The sequence below is a fragment of the Phascolarctos cinereus genome, unplaced genomic scaffold (assembly GCF_003287225.1).
Source record: "Phascolarctos cinereus isolate Bilbo 61053 unplaced genomic scaffold, phaCin_HiC Scaffold_2;HRSCAF=192, whole genome shotgun sequence".
Classification (NCBI taxonomy): Eukaryota; Metazoa; Chordata; class Mammalia; order Diprotodontia; family Phascolarctidae; genus Phascolarctos; species Phascolarctos cinereus.
The window spans coordinates 37378637-37401484 of NW_027555625.1; the positions used below are offsets into that span (position 1 = coordinate 37378637).

A 22848-nucleotide genomic window follows, 5' to 3' on the forward strand; every position below is an offset into this window, starting at 1 on the left:
CCATGAGCCCCTCATTCCTCATCTGTAAAATGAGGAGGTAGAAGTTCATGACCTCTCAGGTCACTTCCAGCTCTAAATCTATGAACTGATAACACCAGCTTGATGGTGCAGTGGACAGAGCTCTGGACCTGCTGTCATGAAGACCTGATTTCAAATCTGGCCAGACACATTAAGTCTGACCTTGGAGTAGTCACTTAACCTCTGTCTGCCTCAGCTTCCTCTTCTGTAAAATGGAGATAATACCACCTACATCATGGGGTTCTTATGAGGAATAAATGAGATAATATTTATGCAGGGCTTAGCAAAATTTAAAATGTTAGGTAAATACTTTTGATTATGACTATTATTCACAATGATTTTCCTTTGTAGTCTTTTTGAGAGGCAATGGGGTGAAGTGACTTGCCCAGGGTCACACAGCTAGTAAGGGTCAAGTGTCTGAGGCCACATTTGAACTCAGGTCTTCCTGACTGAATCCAGGGCTGGTGCTCTATCCACTACACCATCTACTTGCCCCTTTTTGTAGTCTTCTTGCAAGAAGAAAGAATAAAGTAGTGGTATGAGCAACTTCTTCCTTACACACACAGGTGATGCACTTCCAGAAGTAGTTCTTTGAAATAATCAATTCCCTGGCAGTAAGTCTTTACTTTTGTTTTATTTTTTGGTTATAGCTGAATATGTCTTACCTCCACCTCCAAAAGACACACACACACACACACATTCACACACTCATACATGAATATATTTCACCCATTCCTTTGCACATCCTGGCTGGGAACTGTGCATAATAAAATGTACGTGATCAGTCTCCACAGCACCTCTCTCTGTTCCATCCCTTCTCTGAGGCAGATTGCTTTCCTTTACAGACTAGAGCTGCTGCATTCCTCTTCTCTGCCTCTTCCTCCTTCTTCATTTTAAAAATTATAAACTCATCACTCCACAAGCACAAACATTGTGATTCATAAAGAACACAAAAAAGAGGGTGGTGGATAAAGCCATAAACTCTTATTCCATGCAGTTCTTTTTTTTTACAGTATTACATTTAAGAAGGCAATAATAAAATTATTTACTGTCCTCTTCTCATATTTTTTTAATGTATTTTATTTTTAAATGTGTTACTGATACTCTGTTCTTTTTTTTCCCCTTAATTGCTATCACTTTCTCCAAAGGCAGCATCACATAGTGTCTAGAGACGGGGTCTGAGAGATAGGAAGGCTGGGTTAAGTTCAACCTCTGATACACACCTGCTCTTTGATCTAAGGCACAACACTGGTCCCACAGGCAACTCTCTAAGATAAGAAGTTGCAGCTCAACAGAAAATCTGATCTTCAAATACAAGACTCAAGAGAGACATAAAAAGGTAAACGGGACATAAAGAAACAACATGTCATTAATAAGGGCAAACTGTTTACATCCCTACAAGGGAAGATGAGAGTTTTAACCCTTGCAAACTGCACTGTCATTACACCATGTTAAGGGGAATACATAAAGTGGGTACGTATAAGTAGACTTTGATATGATGATAAAGATCTAATCAAGTGGGTTAAATGGATCCAAGTAAGTAGATTAACCTCATCTAAGAAAATGTACTGAGAGAAAAGAAAATGAGGTAGACAAGGGTAAACCACATTACAGGAAAAGGCACAAAAACCTATTATAGCAGAGGGAAAGGGAGGGAGATGAGCATTGTTTGAACCTTACTCTCAGCAGATTTGACTCAATAAGAGAAATAACATAATCAGTTGCATGCTAATATTGATAGATTAAACCCTTCTCAGCAATACAAGGATCTAAGACATCTCCAAAGGCCTCATTATGGAAAATGCCGTCCACATCCAAAGAAAAGAACTATGGAATTTGAATGCATATCGAAGCTTATTATTTGCTTTTTTTTTTCCCTTCTGTAGTGTTTTGTTTCCTCTTTCTGGTGATTCCTCTTATTGGTTCTAATTCTTACAACATGACTAATGTGAAAATATGTTTAGTAGGAATGTATATGTATAACCTATATCACATCGCTAGCCATCTTAGGGAGGAAGGTGGGGAGAAAGGAGGAAAAAAATTTAAAACCCAAAAGATCATGGAAGTGATTGTTGATATGTCAAAATAAATTAATTAAAAAAAAAAAGATAAGAAGTTGCAGAGAATGTCTTCACCTGCACTGGTATAGAATGTTTGTTCATCTGATTATACCTTATAGCAATGGAGCTAAAGGTCCAGTCTCTCTTCCTACCAATTTCCACTAACGCACACTGCCTCCTAATTTGAACCGCCCCTCCCCAGCCCCACTGAAAAAGATAAGTATAAGCAAGCAAGAAAAATCAAGATATTCACCATGCCTGAAAAATGTGTCTTTTTCCAAACATCTGTTCCATCAGCTGTCTGACACAAGGTGGGAGCAAGGCTTCATTATCAAGCTTGTGAAGTTAGGATTTCCCTAGTCTCTTTCCAGGTACAGTTCTATGTTTACAGCTACTACCCCATACACTTCATGAACAGTTTAGAGTGCCTATTTAAAGCATAATTCTGACTCTGTGATTTTTTTAAATGCACAGTTTAGATACAAACTCCATACAGAACAGGACCTGGTACCTAGCAAGCCCTTAATAAATGCCTGTTTCCTTTGTTAGCCACATTTTCTCTCTTGCATTTATTGTCTTCCCTACTTTTTCTCAAATTCCCAGAAAGTTATTTCTGACTCTACTTCTCACTCAAATCCTTTCCCCTCATCATTTAAAAAAAATATTATTTATTTTAAACATTATTTTTTAAATTGAGTTCTAAATTCTCCCTCTGTCATTCGGAAGACAAGGAATATGTCAATTATACATGTGAAATCACAGAAAACATATTTCCATATTTTAGCCATGTTACCATGTCATAAAAAAGGAAGAAAATTAAAAAGTAAAAGAATATACTTCAATTCATACTGTTTGTCAGGTCTCTCTGTGTTGAGGGCCAGCTCTGATGGGTCAGAGGATTCAGGCCAGTCCAGGTTTTCCCTGTTGTTTTCCTCTATCCGATGGCTGTGTAAGTCAGGAATGTTGGCTCTCCAACCTCCCCACCCTTACCCTCCATTCTATCTCTTCAGAACAGAAGGACCTTGAAGATAACAGGAAAGAGAGGAGACAATCAGAATGACTCCTCTGGTTAATGTTCCCATAAGAAAACTGCTTGTTGTTGCTTTTGCTAAAGGTATATAAACCCTTACCCTGAGATTAATAAACGGAGTCTGTCCTTTACAATCTCCAAGCTGGCCTGCGCATTTCTTTCTCTCTTCATACTCGACCAGCATCTAATCACGGCTGGCAACGCAAGCGCTCGCGGCATCTCTGGAGGTAGACAGCAATTTTTTTTTTTATCATGAATCCTCTGGAATGGTCTGAGATGATTTTCTTGATCAGAGTAATTAAGTCATTCACAGCTGATCATGTAATCATCATTAAAATGTTGCTGTTACTCTATAAAAGGAGCTCCTGGTTGTGCTCGCTTCACTCTGCATCTATTCACATAGGTCTTCCTAGGTTTTGCCAAATCATCTCCCTTGTTTCTTAGAGCACAACATTCCATCACAATCATATACAATCACCTCTTCAACCATTCAGGAACTGATGATCATCCCCTCAATTTCCAATCCTTTGCCACCACAAAAAAGGCCCCCTATAAATATTTTTGTACATGTAGGTCCTTTTCGTTTTTCTTTCATCTCTGTGGAATACAGACCTAGCTGTGGTATTGCTGTGCAAAGGATATTTACAGCTTCATAATGCTTTCAGCACAGTTCCAAATCGTTCTCCAGAATGGTTGGACCAGTTCTGAATTGCGCATAGTGTGCCTACTTTTTCATATCCCCTCCAGAATTTGTCATTTTCCTTTTCTGTCATGTTGGCCAATCGGAGGTATTGTGAGGTATTACCTCAAAGTTGTTTTCATCTGCATTTCTCTAATACGGTTAGTGATTTAGAGCACTTTTTCATTATTAATGAAAGCTTTTGATTTCTTCATTGAAAACTCCCTGTTTATATTCCCTAACCATAATGGGAATCTTATGTATCTTCTCACGTGTGTCACCAACTGGATGACAAGGCATTTGGCTACCATAAGAAGGTCATAGTCAATCCTGCTGTTTACCTGCATTTCAATGAATTTCTTCCCTTTGACATTCAGAGCACTGGGCAGAAATCACATTGTTTCAAAATCTGCCACAGGGCCTTGTGATGCTTTGTTTTAATTAAGATGATTCCAAGTCTTTATGGTCCCCACTGCCTACCCAAATGAACATGAGCAGAAGCAGTACCAGCAAAATCAGGAACAAAGCTCATTTTGATTTATCAGATTATGATTTATTCCTGAAGCACCGTCAACTATTATTCATCACTCATTAGGCTCAGGCTCATCTGATGGCCAAGAGGTCATCCCCAAGCATCTTGCACACCACGTTCCCAGGGATCAAAGATAATACTAAGGCTCTCCCAATACCACTGTCCACTCAGTAACCTCTGACACAGCCAGCATGACCTGTCCATCCCTCAAGGCCCATGGGAGGATAACACTAAATCTTTGCCCCTTTAGAGGTCTCTACAGAGGGAGGGATATCTTCTTCTCCCGTGCAGCCTAAGTAAAGATTCTCTGAACTACATCTAGGGACTCAGAATCACAGTCTAGTCAGCTGGGGGAATCTTCCCACACTCCTTATACTCATGAAGAATCACTCTAGCATGAATTCTCTGATGGACATCAAGTAGGTCCTTCGTCTAAAGGCTTTCCCAAATTCAAAAGGTTTCCCTCCAGAATTAAGTCTTTGATGTTGAGCAAGTTGTGTCTTCAGCCTGAAGGTCTTCTCACATTCACTGCATTCATAACATGTTCCTCTAGTATGAATGCTCTGATATTGAGTAAGACCTACACTCAAGTGGAAGGCCTTTCCGTGTACATTACATTCATAAGGTATGATGTGAAGTTGAGTAACATCTGACTTTCTGAGAGAAGGACTTCCTACACTACTCACATTCATAGAGAATTTCTCCAATTTGAATTCTCTGATGCACAGTAAGGTGTAACTTCTTTCCAAAAGCCTTCTCACATTCACTATATACATAGGGTTTTTTTGCAGCATCAATTTTTGATGTTTAATAAGATCTGAGTTACAATGGACTTCCCAGACTCCTTACATTCATGAGGAATCTTATAAATTCTCTGATGGACTAAAGTAGTATCCTCAGTATAAAGGACTTCCTACATGCATTACACATTTAAGGCTTCTCTCCTGAATGAATTTTTTGGTGTTGAGAAAGGTGTATGTTCACTCTCAAAATGTTCCCATATTCATTACATTCATTAGGCTTCTCTCCAGCATGAATATTTTTGTGTCGAGTAAAATCTGAGCTGTAGAGGAAAGCCTTCCCACATTCTTTACATTCATAAGGAATGTCTCAAGAATGAATTTTCTGATGCACAGTAAGAGACGCCTTTCTCTGGAAAGCCTTCTGACATTGATCACATTCATAAGGTTTCTCTCCAGTATGAAGTCTTTGATGTCGAGTAAGTTCTGACTTATACAGGAAAGCCTTCCCACACTCCTTACATTCAAAAAGAATGTCTCCACTATGAATTTTCTGATGCACAGTAAGTTGTGTTTTACTCTTAAAGGCCTTTCCACATTCACTACACGCATAAGGTTTCTCTCCAATATGAATGCTCTGATGCTTAGTATGACCTGCTGTCGTCCTGAAGGCCTTCCCACAAACAGTGCATTGATAAGATTTCTCTCCAGTATGAATGCTCTGATGCTTAGTATGACCTGCTGTTGTCCTGAAGGCATTCCCACACACAGTGCATTGATAAGGTTTCTCTCCAGTATGAATTATTTGATGTCGAATAAGCTGTGAGTTGTAGGGGAAAGCCTTCCCACACTCCTTACATTCATACAGGTTCTCTCCAGCATGAATTCTCTGATGCACAGCAAGCTCTGACTTAATTCTGAAGGCCCTCCCACATTCACTACATTCATAACGTTTCTCTCTAGTATGAATGTTTTGATGTCGAGTAAGATCTGAGTTGTAGAGGAAAGCCTTCCCACACTCTTTACATTTATAAGGAATGTCTCCAAAATGAATTTTCTGATGCAGAGTAAAAGATGCCTTTGTCCGGAAAGCCTTCTGACATTGACCACATTCATAAGGTTTCTCTCCATTATGAACTCTTTGATGTTGAATAAGTTGTGACTTATACAGGAAAGCCTTCCCACACTCCTTACATTCATTAAGCATCTCTCTAGTATGAACTCTCTGATGTACTCTAAGTTGTTTCTTACTCCTAAAGGCCTTTTTACATTCACCACAGTCGTAAGGTTTCTCTCCAGTATGAATTCTCAGATGCACTATAAGAGAATCCTTACTACTGAAAGCCTTTCCACATTCCCTACATTCATGGGGTTTCGCTCCAGTGTGAACTCTCTGATGCAGCGTAAGCTGTGTGTTAACCCTGAAGGCCTTCCCACATTCACTACACTGATAAGGTTTCTCTCCAGTATGAATTCTCTGATGCACTATAAGATGACCCCTACTCCTGAAAGCCTTTCCACATGCCCTACATTCATGGGGTTTCTCTCCAGTGTGAACTCTCTGGTGCAGTGTAAGTTGTGTCTTAATCCTGAAGGCCTTCCCACATTCACTACACTGATAAGGTTTCTCTCCAGTATGAATTATTTGATGTCGAATAAGACTTGAGTTGTATGCGAAACCCTTCCCACACTCCTTACATTCAAAAAGAAACTTACCAATATGAATCTGCTCATGCACATTAAGATGTGCCTTTCTCATGAAGGCCTTTCCACATTCCCTACATCCATAAGGTTTTTCTCCCGTATGAATTTTTTGATGTTGAATAAGATGTGAGTTCAACGGGAAAGCCTTCCCACACTGCTTACATTCATAAAGCATCTCTCCAGTATGAACTCTCTGATGTACTTTAACTTGTTCCTTACTCCTAAAGGCCTTTTTACATTCACCACATTCATAAGGTTTCTCTCCAGTATGAATTCTCTGATGCACTATAAGACGATCCTTACTCCTGAAAGCCTTTCCACATTCCTACATTCATGGGGTTTCTCTCCAGTGTGAACTCTCTGATGCAGTGTAAGTTTTGTCTTAATCCTGAAGGCCTTTCCGCATTCGCTACATTCATAAGGTTTCTCTCCAGTGTGAACTCTCTGGTGCAGTATTAGTTGTGTCTTAATCCTGAAGGCCTTCCCACACACAGTACATGCATAATTTTTCTCTCCGGTGTGAACTCTCTGGTGCACTGTGAGTTGTGTCTTAATCCTGAAGGCCTTCCCACACTCACTACACTCATAAGGTTTCTCTCCAGTGTGAACTCTCTGGTGCACTGTAAGTTGTTTCTTAATCTTGAAGGCCTTTCCACATTCACTACATTCAAAAGGTTTAGGTTTCTCTCTAGTATGAATTTTTTGATGTTGAGTAAGAAATGAGTTATAGGGGAAAGCCTTCCCACACTCCTTACAGTCATAAAGCTTCTCTCCAGTATGAATTCTCTGATGCACAGTAAGCTCAGACTTACTCCTGAAGCCTTTCCCACATTTACTACATTCATAAGGTTTTTCTCCAGTACGAATTATCTGACACACAGCAAGATGCTCCTTGCTCCAGAAGGCATTCCCATATCCATTACATTCAAGAGGTTTATCTCCAGCAAATTCTCTGCTCTCTGAAAGGAAGAATACAGAGCTGATTAACCCTGTCTTTTTCACCCTTTCCCAAGGCTCTTAGTTGCTCAAAGGTTTTGGAGCTATTCTCTTGCCTTCTCACTTGAGAAGGCCAGTCTCACTAGCCTTCCCGTAGAGATTGGTTTATCTTATGTGAAAGCATAATGACTCCAACGTAACATGTAAATGAATTGACATAAGATGAAATTACCAAGGGGGATGAATGAACCCTTACTCTACTTTCACTGGCTGACATTTGAATGGAAAAGAATGTTCAGAAAAAAAGCCCAAGAGATGATTTTGATGTATCCTTACCCTCTGAGGTGAAAATAGGAAGGGAAACGACTGAACAGAAAGAAAATACAGAACTAAGTTTAGAGTGGGGAAGAGAAAGAGATATAAGAAGTCAACAGAATAAAGAAGAAATATGAGGGTGAAAACATGACAACTGTTGCTATAAATTTCCTCTAAAAATCTAACATATCTACTTTGTAAAAAATTGATTGAAATTTGTGAGATGTAGACCTACGGTGTTTTTGACAAGAGAAATTACTAATAATTACCTGAAACATTACTCAAACTCTGATAATCAAAGAAGCATAAATGAAAACAATTTTTGAGGTAGCAATAAACAGCCTTCAGATTAGCAAGATACTCGAAAATGATAAAGTTTGGGAATTATGTTAAAATACCTACTTATTAAGCTGCTGCTGCTACCATTTTCCTTAAAAGATAGGAATTTCGGCTAGAGCTACAAAACTGTTCATAGCCTTTCACCCAATGGCCCCAGTAGTAGGTCTGCAGCCTCAATATGTTACTGAAAGCAAACACAGCACTCTCAGCAAATTTTCACAACAGCTTTTCGTAAAAGAGCAAAATAAAAGAGGGCAGCTAGGTGGCACAGTGGAGAGAACACTGGTCCAGAAATCAGGAGGACCAGACTTCCAATCTGACCTCAGACCAAACAATTGCTATGTAATAGCTGTGTGATCCTGCGAAAGTTCCTTCACCCCACTGCCTTAAAAAAAAAAAGTCTTCTTTAAAAAAAAATAGCAAAATAATGAAAATCTGTAGGTGCAAAGATGAGGTTATGGCTATACAAGTCCTGTGACATGAACATATTAAAGTGCCTTTATAAACACAATTTCAAAGCATAAAGAAAAAACAGGATGACACATAACATGACAGGCTGAAGAAAGGGGAATTAGGTTAGGATTATTTTTAAAAGTAGCAGCAAAGCAATATAATCATAGACACAAGACAAGAAAATATCAGAAAAGAACTCACAAGGAAAAAGAGCACACGACTTAAGACTTTCAATACTGTGCTTACTTTACAAGAATGAATTCATGCAAGTGAGGCAGATGAAGTAAGGTGATCTTCAATGAACAGAAGAGATATAACTGCCCTATACTGAGGCAACAACTTTCTTTGGGAGTGGAGGTACATTACAGTAAAGAGATACACTAAAAAACTAACTTCTTGAGGTAAAAAAATGAAGTTAAAACTCTCAACTGCTCTCAACAGGGCAGAGAAGCTTTGACAGACCACTTTGTTCAATGTTTTTCAAGAGCTTTGACCTAAAATGAACAACAGATTACAAGTTTGCAATGACTCATCTGCTTGGTTTTATGTAGTCACCTGGACAGCTGCTTCTTGGAATATCTGCCTCTGGCAGGGAAGACACTTCCTTTCTTTCCAACTGGTCACTGTCATTTGGTCTGGAAGCCGCAAATCCTGTACATTGAAAATGAAAAAGTGCTAGGCAGTCATCTCATATCGACTTCCATCATTGAAGAGATAGATGAAATACTCCCTCCAACTTTACTAGAAAAGTAGGGAAATAAGGGTGCTAGACATCTCTTATATCCCCAAGAGCACTATGTTAGCTGATTTTGTCTGAGTTTTTTTTTTTCTTCAATCATGGGAAGCTCAATGGGTTGGTTGGAGGGAGCAGTACAGTTTTTTGTTTCTTTTTATTGTTTTTTTGAGGTGGCAGAGGAAGGAGAAATTAATTGTTTTTTCAAAAAGTATCCACAAAACTTAATAAAAGAATTCAAAACAAGTTCAAACTCCCTTTGGAAAAAAAGTAGGCATGCTAGGAAGACCTTAAGGATAGTACAAAAGACCACTGGAAGGATACTCTGTATTATGGTAAAATGGATTACTGAGTAGGACTCAAGGAAAAATAGTTCATTTGACTTGGTGACTGCTTAGGCAGTGGGAATACTGCATGATGAACCCTACACTGGGATTGAAAAGAATATCTTGGATTTGAGGCAATAGAGAGGGGAAGATACATTCTCAAGGATAACAAAAAATCAAGAAATCAATTTCCAGGCATACTAAGCTTGGACCTTTTTCCTGAAAACAGGTAGCACAAGTAATCTGTCTCTTGGCTACAAATGGATTAGGAAGAGTTTCCTTTTGCATGCCAAAGAACAAGTGTTAAAATCTTGCTCTCACAGTATATATCAAGACTCCAAAGGGGGTAACTGTTCTTACCCAAAGACACCAAGTTCCTATAGTTCTCCAGCATCACATCCCTGTACAATTTTTTCTGAGATGGGTTCAATTGTACCCACTCTTCCTTAGTGAATTCCACAGCCACATCTTTGAATGTCACTGATTCCTGAAACACCAAAAACATTTGTGACTACCCAGCTATAGCACTTTACTATTATGAAGTTCAAACATAAACTACTTGCTACTAATGCGGGGGAATTGAGGGTTTTAGGACAGCAAGTGGTACAGGGAATTGAGGCAACTGAGTCAACCACACTGACTCCATTTTGTGACTCATTTCTGGAGGTAGCTCAGTTCTTTTTCTGTTCAATCACAGGTCTAGTCCAACTTCTGTATTGTGAGAAAAATTTATTCAATTGTGGAATCTGGGAGATAACCTAATTGCATTGTTTGAACTTAGCCTTGCGTGGCTCAGAAATGAGACCTACTCTACTTGCTGTTTACTCCTTAAAGACCTAGATTATGCTGATCAGAAACCCACTCAAATGCAAAAAGAGTGATGTAAGGAGTTTTCTCACAGTTGTACATCTGAAGCAACCCATGTCTTATCTGAAAACTGGCCCCCTACTGAACAATTAATTACTGTTCCCATGTTCCTTTCATTGTATACTACTATGAAAAGTTCCCAGTTGTTTCTCCAATTAGAAATCAGATTACCTAACATTTTATTATTTGCTTTTAATTAATTGGTCTTCTTTGATTGTTTTTAATTTATAAAAGTATGTCTTGCCCTATTCAGGATCCAGCCCTAAGATGAGGAAGGGGCCCAGCCCTAGTTTTCTGTGCAATTGCCATGCATTGTTTAATATACTGATATGCCCAAAAGACTGAACCATTGTTTCTTCAGCCATTTCATCTTTCTCTTGCCATGAGGAATTGTTTCATTTATTTATTTGCATCCCAGTACAGTGTCTAGTATATAGCAGGCACTTAAGAATTCCTCTCCCAAAAAGAACAGAAGTGTGTATACACACACACACACACACACACACATATACAGATTTTCGTATCTAATGGTAGCCATGTGTAGAGTTGGGGGGGGGAGAAAAATTTATGTGGAATTTCATTATATATTTAAAAGGATTAGCAAGTTATAGATAACAGATTTTTAGTTTCCTATACAATCATCTTTTTTTTATTCTATACGTATTGGAAATGCTTGCTTTATTCCATAAATTAAATATTAAACAAATAAAAATTTTTTAAAAAAAAGAATTCTTCTCTGATTAGTCTGTAAATTCCTTAAGGGAAGGAGTTATTTTGCATCCTTGGTATCCTGGCACTTAGCACAGTGACTGGCACTAGGTAGTATTTAATAAATGCATATTGTTGTAAATGGTTCCAACACATCCATTTTAAATTCATCCTTCATTTTTGTTTTACTGAACACCTGTGGCTCCTACTTTACCCTCTGAGCTTAAGGAGTAATATGGCTAACTTGTTTTTCTACTCGCTGAAATAAACAATGAAAATGAAATAGCTGAAGATAGCTATCCTGTCCAATCTAAACAAACCCAGTTTCTTTGACCAATCAGCCTGGTCTCTTCACAAGTAAGACAGCTACCTTCCTCTATTCATCCAATTGCTGTGCTTCTTAAAATGTGCTGCTCTGATTTGAACACCATTGTGTTCCATGCTCCTGGAACCACAAGAGCAAAGGAGCGTATGGGGGATTACAATCTTCTGTGTGTAACAGCATGTGAACACTTTTTCACTATTGAAAAGGGTGTTAACGGACCATTACTTTCCAATTAATGTATTTAGAGCGGGAAGAAACTTAAGAATCCAATTTTCCCATTTTACAAATTAGGGAAGTGAGGCCCTCAGAGGGAAACCTGACTTACTTAAGGTCAAAAGGGGAGCAAGTGCTGGATCTACACTTTGAGCACAGGTCCTCCTGCCTTCAAATCCAGGGCTATTCTGAATGTACAATGTTGCTATTCCCTTTCAGTATAACCAGACCAAGGCACAATTCAGTTTTGGACAAAACATTCATAAGATCACTCTTTGGGCAGCAAAGAACTGGAAACAAACTGAATTCTTAACACTAAAGAATAGCTGGAAAAATATGGCATATGAACTACAGTCATTTATAGAGATAAAAATGACAAATATAAGCAATTCTGAGAAGCATTTTAGGATATGCATTAACTGACAGTGCAAAATAAGCAGACCCAACAAAATATAATACATATATACTTCAAAAATATAAATAATCCAAAAAAGATACTGAACTATGAAAAAAAATAATCCACGTGAACATTCGGAGTGGATTCTCTAAATTTAATCATCTCATATTTCTTCTGAGCTACTTCCATTCTGCTCTGCTCATAGAGTATAGCATCCTCTCTGATGAGGGCACGCCATGATGGGCAGTACTGTACCGGTTTCTCTCAAGTCACATATCCCTTTCCAAAGTTCTTAAAAGAGACCTTGAGAGTCCTTTCTGTTACAGCAAAGTATTAGGAACAAAGGGATACCCATCAACTGGAAAATACCTGATCGTTGCATGAAGTGGAATATTATTGTGCCCTAAGAAATCTCGAAAACAATACTTTCAAAGAAAATAGGAAGAGTTGCATGAAGCAATGAAGGGAGAAAACAGCAGAACTAAGAAAACAATGTACAAATGACAATACCATTCAATAATCACCCATGATTCCAGAGAACTGATAATGAAACTTGCTACCTAAATGCTGACAGAAAAGTGGTGACAAACTTGTTTATTTATTTTACATGACTATGCTTACTGGCTATAAATGCACTGTGTTTTTCCTTTTTTACTGGAGGTGCAAGGAGAGAGTAGCATGTAAAAGGAAGAGAGCTAGAGATAGTATTGTCAGAAAAAAAGCAAAAAGATGCACAGAAGAGAAGAGGAGGAAGTTGAAAAAGAAAAAGAGGACAGTTTTAAAAGTCACATGCTGAATTCATTACAGAAAACAACCCAAGAAATCTATAACCAAGTCAAAGAAACATGCAGTTTAGACAAAAGCCCAACAAGAACTGATGAAGTTGTGAACTGATCCAACCATTCTGGAGAGCAATTTGGAACTATGCCCAAAAGGCCTAAAACACTGCACATTTTTTAATCCAGCAATACCATAACTAGGTCTGTATACCAAAGAGATTATAAGGCAAAGGGACCAACGTGTACAAAAATATTTATAGCAGCTCTTTTTCTGGTGGCAAAGAATTGGAAATTGAAAGGATGCCTATCAAATAGGGAATGGCTGAACAAGTTCTACTTCCTGAATGTAACAGAATACAATTGTGCTATAAGAAATAATGAGCAGGAGATTTCAGAATAACACAGGAAGACTTACATAAACTGATGTGAATGAAGTGAGCAGAACAGGGAATAGTATGCACAGTAACAGCAAAATTGTGTAATGATCAACTTTGACAGACTTGGCTCTTCTCAGCAACACAATGATGTAAGACAATTCCAAAAGACTCATGAGGGGAAATGCTATCTACATCCAAACAAAGAACTATGGAGACTGAATTCAGAGCAAGCATACTATTTCCACTTTTTTTTTGCTTTTTGTTTGTTTTCTGTAGCTTTTTCCAGCCTGTTCTGATTCTTCTTTCACAACAATTATGTTTAATATGAGTGTATATGTGTAACCTATAGCTGACTGTTTCCCATCTAGGAGAAACGGAAGGAAAGGCTGGGAGGGAAAAAAAAATTTGTAACTCAAAATCAAAAGTGAATGTTGAAAACTATCCTTACTTGTCATTTGAAATAAAAAACTATTAAGTGGAAAAATAAAATATAATTTTGAAAAGAGTTTATAACTCTTTCTCCAATTGGCTAACTTCCTTTTCATAATTTTTCAATTGCTTTTATTTTTTTCTAATTTTTTCTCAATCTCCCTCATTTAATTTTTCGAGTTCCATTTTAAGTTTAATCAAGAGTTCTTTTTGGGCTAGTGACCATTTAACATTACTTTCTGGGACAGGAGTGGCTTTTTTTACCTCACTATTTCCTCTGAATATGAACCCAGATACTGTTTATCACCAAAGTGTCTATCTAATTGGGTTCTTTTCCTCTGCTTGCTTATTTTGATTTTCAGCATTTTATTATAATCAAGTTTTAATCCCCAAGTTCTGGGTAATGTTGCCCTAGGCCTCAAGTCATGCTTACTGTTATTTTCTGAATTCTGCCGAAGGGCTCAACCTCAGGGACTCCTTTCCTCCCTTAAACCACAGTTCAGGCCTCTAGCCATTCTGCCCCCAAAATGTTCTTCGTCCCTGTGGTACTGCACTCACCAGGTATGTGCTCACTTCTCACCAACAGCTACAACCCCAGATAACTTCTGGTCAGCTCTGGTAGATCTAGCTTTGCGAAACAGAGGGAAGGGCTGGAGGGTTTTTCAGTCATCCTACATTCAGCCTTCTGCTGGTCCTTAGGCAACAGTTTGAGGTGCAAGCTTCTGAGGTAAAATTTCTTGAGGCCTAGCTTGCTTCTTGACAGAGCTGATGCAGGGCCTCTAATCTGTTGATTCAATGAAGTCAGCCTGGAAGTGACTACACTTCACTTACCCCAACACTCAGCCCTTGGAGGTCCTCTCTTTTCTAAGGTCATCTGAAGTTTTCTTAGGAGAACAACTGCTTTACCCCTTTATTTCTGCTGCTCTCCATTCATTTAATGGCAATTCTCCACGTGTTTGTGGAAGAAATATGGAGAGCATTTTTTTTCCTGTGAATTTTCCTGTAATTTTCCATTTGGCCTGCTATGTTTTTTATGGAGTTATTTTCTTCAACATTTTTTTGCATCTCATTTACCAAGCTGTTGACTCACTTTTCACGACTTTCTTGCTTCACTCTCATTTCTCCTCTACTTACTTGATTTTCAAAAGTTCTTTAAGCTCTTTCATTGCCAGACACCAATTCATATCTTTCTTGTAGGCTTTGGATGTAAGAGCTTTGACTTTGTTTTCTTCTGAGTATGTGTTTGGATCTTCCTTGACACCACAAGTAATTTTCCATGGTCAGAATCGGGCTGTACTCACTCAGCCTGTCCTTTATTCCCACCAAGGTGCAACAGACCCTTCCTGCTGACCTTCTAAGTTGTTTTTGGCATCTCTAGGCTGAGAGGTCTGGAAACCACCACTGTTGCCAGTAATTCAGTCACCCCAAGGCCTGCTTCCAGTTTGCTGGGCCCTGATTACACAGGTACAACCTGTGCAGAACTGCACTACTCTCTCACCTTAGTGCAACAAACCTTTCCTGACAACCTTCTAAGTTGTTTTGGGCTGGAAAATTGTTTCACTCTGACTTTTGTGGGTTCCACTGCTCTAGAACTTCTTTAGAATAATTATTAAAGGTATTTGGGGGGGGCTCAGGAGAGTTCCTGCCTTTTTTAAACCACCATCCTGCTCCAGCTTATATTAAATTAAAAAGGTTTTGTATAAATGAAACAAATGTTGTCAAGGTAAGACGTAAATCAAAAAATTGCAAAAAATGCTCTCTAGATGGTCTCGGATAAAGGTCTTATACCTAAAATATATAAAGAACTTTATGAAATCTGTCATACAAATCATTTCTTAATTGATAAGTGGCAAAAGGATATGAACAGGCAGGTTTGTAACAAAGAAATCAAAACAATTTATACTGATGTGAAACAATGCTCTAAATCATAATCGATTAGAGAAATGAAAATTCAAACACCTCGAGATATCATTTTATACCTATCAGTGTGGCTGAAATGATAGACAGAGAAAGCAACAAATATTGGGAGGGGATGTGGAAAAATTGGGACACTAATTCATTCCTGGTGGAATTGTCAACTGATCCAACTATTTTGGACAGCAACTTAGAATTTTGCCCCAAAAGCTATTAAACTATCTATACTCTCTGATCCAGCAATACAAATACTAGATCCATTTCCAAAGATGATTAGGGAAAATAGAAAAGAACCCATATGTTCTCAAATGTTCATAGCAGCTCTCTTTCTGGTGGCAAAGAACTGGAAATTGCAGGGATGCCCAACAAGTGGGGAATGGCTGAACAATTATGATAGATTTTTACAGTAATACAAGAAATTATGAGCTCAATGATCTTAGAAAGACTTACAGAGAACCAAGGGAACACTGTATATACTAATAGCAATGTTGTTTTAAGAATGAATTTGAATAAGTTATTCTGATTGCTGTAAATACCTAAATTAACTATGGAGGACATATGAGACATTATTTGCATCCAGAGAAAGAACTGAAAATTAAAGGATGTATAGAAGAATATTACATACATATATATATATCTGCAGACACACAAACACAAACACACACATGCTCCTACTTGTCTCTAATGGTTGCCATAGTGGGGAGGAGGGAGAAAAAAAATTCACACGGTAACTTTGTAATACATTTAACAGGAATAACAAGTTGAACATAACAGATTTGCAATTTCATATGTAATTCGTTTTTATTCTGCTATGAAAATGCTTGTTTTATCCCATGAATTATAAATAACGCCAATAAATGTGAAAAGTGAGAAGAAACAGGAAGACAGAGCACAGTAGCAGAAATGATCAGCTGTGAAAGACTCAGCCACTCTGATGAATACAATGACCCAGGAAAAGTTTAAAGGACCCATTATAAAAAACGGAGAGAACTGATGAACTTTGAGTGAGGACTGAAGCACATTCTTTCTCACTTTCATATTTCTTACTTTTGTTTTTTGAACCAGGAGTAATATACAACTGTTCTGCATTACCTTATAGCCATAATGGCTATCCTATCTTTCCCTTCTCAAGGGTGGGGGAAGGACTGGAAAGTGGGAAAGGATTTAGAATTCAAAATTAGAAAAAAAAACACAAAGTAATTGTAAGGTCTTTTTTCTTTTTTTCAGTGTGCAGAGCATGCAGTGGTGTCTGTGGTTATATGATTCTCTGATGCCCACGATTTCTAGTGTTACAGTACAGGACAAAGAAACCTATCCCACGGTCTCTGGCCTAAGATGCTATTTGAGGAAAGCAGCAAGTGGAACTCACCTTCCCGGGCGTGGCTGTCAGGGCAGGAACCATTCCCTCCTCCTCCAGGCTGTCCTCCTGGGGCGGAGCAGAGGCCACAGAAGGGAGAGCTGAGGAGTACAGGAAAAGCAGGAGAGTGAGGGGTCACGCCGGGGTCTGCCCTGCTCAGACCAGACATTTCCACTCCTCCACTGATGGGAGATAACGGAGAGGGCAGGGAGCTGGGGGCGAGACTGAAGGAGCATTAAAACCCGCCCCCAGGCTCCGCCTCCGTCTGGTCGGCCTCCAACCCCCGAACCCCCCCCCCAAGCACTGGCCGCCACGAGACCCCTGGGAGCCCCTGGGAGCCCCTCGGGGCTTCCTTCCTTCTCTGCCGGACGCTCCTCGCATTCTCCGTGAGCTCCCCAGCCAGCCCCCGGTGCTCCGACCCCGCCGCACCCCCGCACCGGCTCCGCCTGGGCCTGGCCACGCTCTAAGCCCCGCTCACCGGGTCACACTTCAGCCCAGAACAGAGAAGGGAAAGCAGGAACCAGCGAGGATGGAACAAGCAGAGAGAAAAGCAAGCGGAAGTGGCCTAGTAAGAAGGAAGTCCAGTGCTCCCTCCCTTTGGGGTTGGGAAAATGCCCCTGAAGCGAGTACGGCCTTCTGGGAATCGTAGTCTGAAGGGTGAGGCGCCTTCTGCGCATGCCTGGGGCTCGGCCCTTTTCCCCGTCCTTGAATGTGTACTGCCTCCCTGCCTGCCCCGCCCCTCCCAGCTCTTCTGCCAAGAGGCCCGCCTCCCCCCACCCCTCCCCCTTACCCCTGCGTGGTCGTCACAGCCCTAGATCCCACGGGGAGTAACCAGGCGTGGGCTCAGAGACCTCGACGGCTCCTCCGTGGGTAGTCAAGGCCATAGTCTCTCCCACTCCTGCACCCAGTCACAACAGGCCGCGACTCCAATGAAAGGCTTGCTGTGCACCAGCATCCTGTCGCAGAAAGTGACGGAAACACGCAGGGAAGACAGGGCTCTGCGGAGGGAGACCACGGGCTGGGGCAGGATCCCCGCAGCGCTCGCTCAGCCCCCTGGGGCATCCAGGAAGAGCAGGACACGAGTGGGCCCGGGGCAGCAGGAGCGGGCAAGGGGGCGCCAGCCAGGGCAAGGCCGTGCTGGCTTTGTGTCTGTTTCCTCTGCCAAGGAGACTGACCCGAGGGAAACCAGGAGACGCTGAGAGCGTTTGGCTGGGCCTGGGGAATGCCAGTCGTCTGCTAGATGGGCTCAGTAAAACTCAGAGCTGACGTTTAGGTGGAGCTCATTGTGTTCCAGGCAGGGTTAAGTACCTTATAATGACTATCTCATCTGGTCTTCACAAAATCCCTGGGAAGCAGATGTTGTTACAGACACCATTTTATAGATGTGGCAACTAGGGTGAAGTGACTTGCCCACGGTCACCCAGCTAGCAAGTGCCTGAACTTGGATTTCAGCTCAGGCTGGGAGAAGTAACAGCAACAATTGGACAAGTTTGATTCCAGAACATGGCTACTTCTCTGGTGCTTTTCTGAGGTCAGAGGGTACCTGGTCAAAGCAACGTCATAATTATGTGATTTTCCCAGGGGGTGAGCTCACCCAGATGGTGAGGACAGAGGATCGTTGTTATGCCAAGCTCAGGACACAGCTTACTTGCTTGGCCTTAGCCCTGGAAAACAGGGTGTCTACGAATATCTTGACAAGAGAATATTGACAAGCAATAATTTAGCCTGTTACCATAAGCCACCAAGATAGCCTCCCAAGCTCCTGATCTTTGCTGCTACCATCCTGCATTCTGGAGTCCCTGTCTGTTCAGTGGCAGTGGGTCTGGGACAGACTACACTCTCACAATCATCACTGTAGAGGCTGAAGATGCTGGACTGCATTGCTATCACCATCATTACAGCTGGCCTGTCACAGTGATCCAGCCCTGAAGAAAAACCTCCTGGTGACATTTGGCTGCCTCAGCACAGCTGCTTAACCTTAGGTCAGAGCAGTGACTGCTGTCTTGTCAGGACTGAGCTCTGTTGCCCCACCCCCCCACTACCTCACTCATCCCAGGACCCACATCATTCACACTTTACATTCTCCCAATAAAGGCAGGCAGAGAGCTGAGAATAATCCTGATAGAGATTTGGGGGACTGTGGGAGGGACATAAACAAGTTGGACAATTAATATTAATATTGCATATACATCCAGAATTCTTCATTCTATCCCTCATGTGTACATTGGAGAAGCAAAACTGTGGGTTTTACTAAAAATGACAAATGCTGGCTTATTTTGATCCAAGCCTCACACCCTTCAGGTAAATCAGGCAGCTAGGTGGTACAGCCTGAAGTCAGGAAGAATCCTTTTCTTGAGTTCAAATCTGGCCTCTGACACTTATTGGCTGTGTGACCCCGGGCAAGTCACAGAACTTGGTCTGCTTCAGTTTCTTTATCCATGAAATGAGATGGAGGAAGAAATGGCAAACCACTCCAGTATCCCGGCCAAGAATACCCTAAATGGGGTCACAAAAGGGTCAGACACGACTGAAATGACTGAACAACAACCGACCTTGCATCCACGTCCTCATTCATTCACAGTCATTCAGGGTAAGTCACCAAGCATTTTTAAGCACCTTCTGTGTGCCAGGCACTGTGCTAAGTGGTGCAGGTACAAAGACAGGGAAAATCAACCTCTGCTCTCAAGGACCCAGTCAGTGGGAGACAACAACAACACCCAGCTATGTACAAGCAGTATGTAGGCAGGAGAAATTGGAGTTAGTCAGCAAAAGGTCAGTTGTGGGATTAAAGGGATGGGGGAAAGGTCTTGCTGAATGGAGATGAGATTTTAGGTGGGACCTGAAGGAAGCCTGGCATGCCAGGAGATGAGCAGGAGGAAGGAGAGAGTTCCAGGCATGCGGCAAAACGGGTAGAAATGCTCAGAGTCAGGAAATAGGTTGTTGGTATGTTAGAGTAGTGCAGAAAGACTGGAAAGGTAGGAGGCAGCCAGGTTAGGAAGAGTTTAGAAAACCGAATAGGACTTTATATTTCATTCTGGAATAGAAAACCACTGGAATTTATTGAATAGAGAACTGACATGAAGAGACCTTAAATAGAGGAGGATCTACTGAACAGGTGAGAGGGAGATGGACTGGATCAGGGACAGAGTTATGGCAGGGAGATCCATCAGAAGGCTTTTTTTGTGGTTAGGGCAGTTGAGGTTAAGTGACTTACCCAGGGTCACACAATGAGTGTTATGTGTCAGAGACTGGATTTGAACTCAGGTTCTTCTGACTTTAGGGCTAGTGCTCTGTCCGCTGCACCACCGAGGTGCCCCCATCAGAAGGCTGTTGCAATAGCCTGGGCATGAGGTGATGAGGGTAGGGACCAGGGTGGTAGCACTGTCAGAAGAGAGAAGGGGGCACATAAGAAAGGTGTTACGTAGAAATGGAAAGACTTGACTGCTAATTATAGAGGCAGGAGTTAGGGGTTCAGAGTGACACCCAGGGTGTAAGCCTCAGTTTCGACCCTACATTGGGCATCACTACTGTGGCTTTGTGCAAGAACTTGGACTCCATGAGCCCCTCATTCCTCATCTGTAAAATGAGAAGGTAGAAGTTCATGACCTCTCAGGTCACTTCCAGCTCTAAATGTATGAACTGATACCAGCTTGATGGTGCAGTGGACAGAGCCCTGGACCTGGTGTCATGCAGAACTAATTTCAGATCTGGCCAGAGACACCACCAACTGTATGACCTTGGAGAAGTCACTTAACCTCTGTCTGCCTCAGTTTCCTCTTCTGTAAAATGAAGATAATAATAGCACCTTCATCATGGGGTTCTTATGAGGAATAAATGAGATAATATTTATGCAGGGCTTAGCAAAATTCAAAATGTTAGATAAATGCTACTTGTTACCATTACTCCCAATGATTTTCTTTTGTAGAATTTTTTTCCATTTTGGAGAGGCAATGGGGTGAAGTGACTTGCCCAGGGTCACATAGCTAGTAAGTGTCAAGTGTCTGAGGCCAGGTGTATACTCAGGTCTACCTGAATTCAGGGCTGGTGCTCTACCCACTACACCATCTACTTGCCCCTCTTTGTAGTATTCTTGCAAGAAGAAAGAATAAAGTAGTGGTATGAGCAGCTTCTTTTATACAGACACAGGTGATGTGCTTCCAAGAGTACTTCTTTGAAATAATCAATTCTCTGACAGATGAGTCTTTACTTTTGTTTCATTTTTTGGTTATATCTGAATATGTCTTACCTCCACCTGCAAAAGGCACACACACACACACACACACACACACTCATACATGAATATATGTCACCCATTCGTTATGTAGAGCTTGGCTGGGAACTGTGCATAATGAAATGTATGTGATCAGTCTCCACAGCACCTCTCTGTTCCATCCCTTCTGTGAGGCAGATTGCTTTCCTTTACAGACTAGAGCTGCTGCATTCCTCTTCTCTGCCTCTTCTTCCTTCTTCATTTTAAAAAATATGAACTCATTACTCCACAAGCACAAACATTGTGATTCATAAAGAATACAAAAAAGAGGGTGGTGTATAAAGCCATAAACTCTTATTCCATGCAGTTCTTTTTTATAGTATTACATTCAAGAAGATGATCATAAAATAATTCACTGTCCTCTTTTCATGTTTTTGTTTTTTATGTATTTTATTTTTAAATATGTTATTGATACTCTTAATTTTTTTTTCTTAATTGCTATCACTTTCTACAAAGGCAGCATCACATAGTGTCTAGAGAGGGGGTCTAAGAGATAGGAAGAACTGGGTTCAAGTTTAACCTCTGATACATAATGATCTTTGATCTAAGGCACAACATTGAACCACTTGGTCCCACAGGCAACTCTCTAAACTGAGAAGTTGCAGCTTAACAGGAAATTTGTTCCTCAAATACAAGACTCAAGAGAGACATAAAAAGGCAAACAGTACATAAAGAAACAACATGTTATTAATAAGGGCAAACTGTTTACATCACTAGAAGGGAAGATGACACTTGTCACCCTAGAGAACTGTGTTGTTATTACACCACGTTAAGGAGGAATACATAAAGAGTGTGGGTATAAGTTGACTTTGATGTAATGATAAAAATCTAATCAAGTGGGTTAAATGGATCCAAGTAAGTAGATTAATCTCATCTAAGAAAATGTACTGAGAGAAAAGGAAAGGAGGCAGACAAGGGTAATTTATGTTACGGGAAAAGGCACAAAAACCTATATAGCAGAGGGAAAGAAGGGAGGGAGATGAGCATTGTTTGAACCTTAGTCTCTTCAGATTGGGCTCAAGAAGAGAAATAACATAATGAGTTAATATTACTAATAAATAAATTAATATTACTAATAAATTACTAATATTGATAGACTTAACCCTTATCAGCAGTATAAGGATCTAAGACATCTCCAAAGGCCTCATGATGGAAAATGCTGTCTTGTCCACATCCAAAGAAAGAACTATGGAATTTGAATGCATATGGAAGCATACTACTTGCTTATTTTTTTCTTCTGTAGTGTTTTGTTTCCTCTTTCTGGTGATTCCTCCTATTGGTTCTAATTCTTACTTACAACATGACTAATGTGAAAATATGTTTAATAGGAATGTATATGTATAATCT

At 40.4% G+C, this 22848-nt stretch overlaps 1 protein-coding gene across 1 annotated transcript; it reads right to left on the reverse strand.

The window, feature by feature from the left end:
* Positions 1 to 1850: 1850 nt before the first annotated feature.
* LOC144455738 (uncharacterized) lies at positions 1851 to 17848 on the reverse strand. The gene is given in 6 exon segments (XM_078149307.1): positions 1851 to 7090; positions 7093 to 7722; positions 9362 to 9457; positions 10226 to 10352; positions 17244 to 17332; positions 17710 to 17848. Coding segments are annotated over 5 exon segments (2547 nt in total). The 5' UTR covers positions 17277 to 17332; positions 17710 to 17848; the 3' UTR covers positions 1851 to 5429.
* Between the last annotated feature and the right edge of the window lie 5000 nt (positions 17849 to 22848).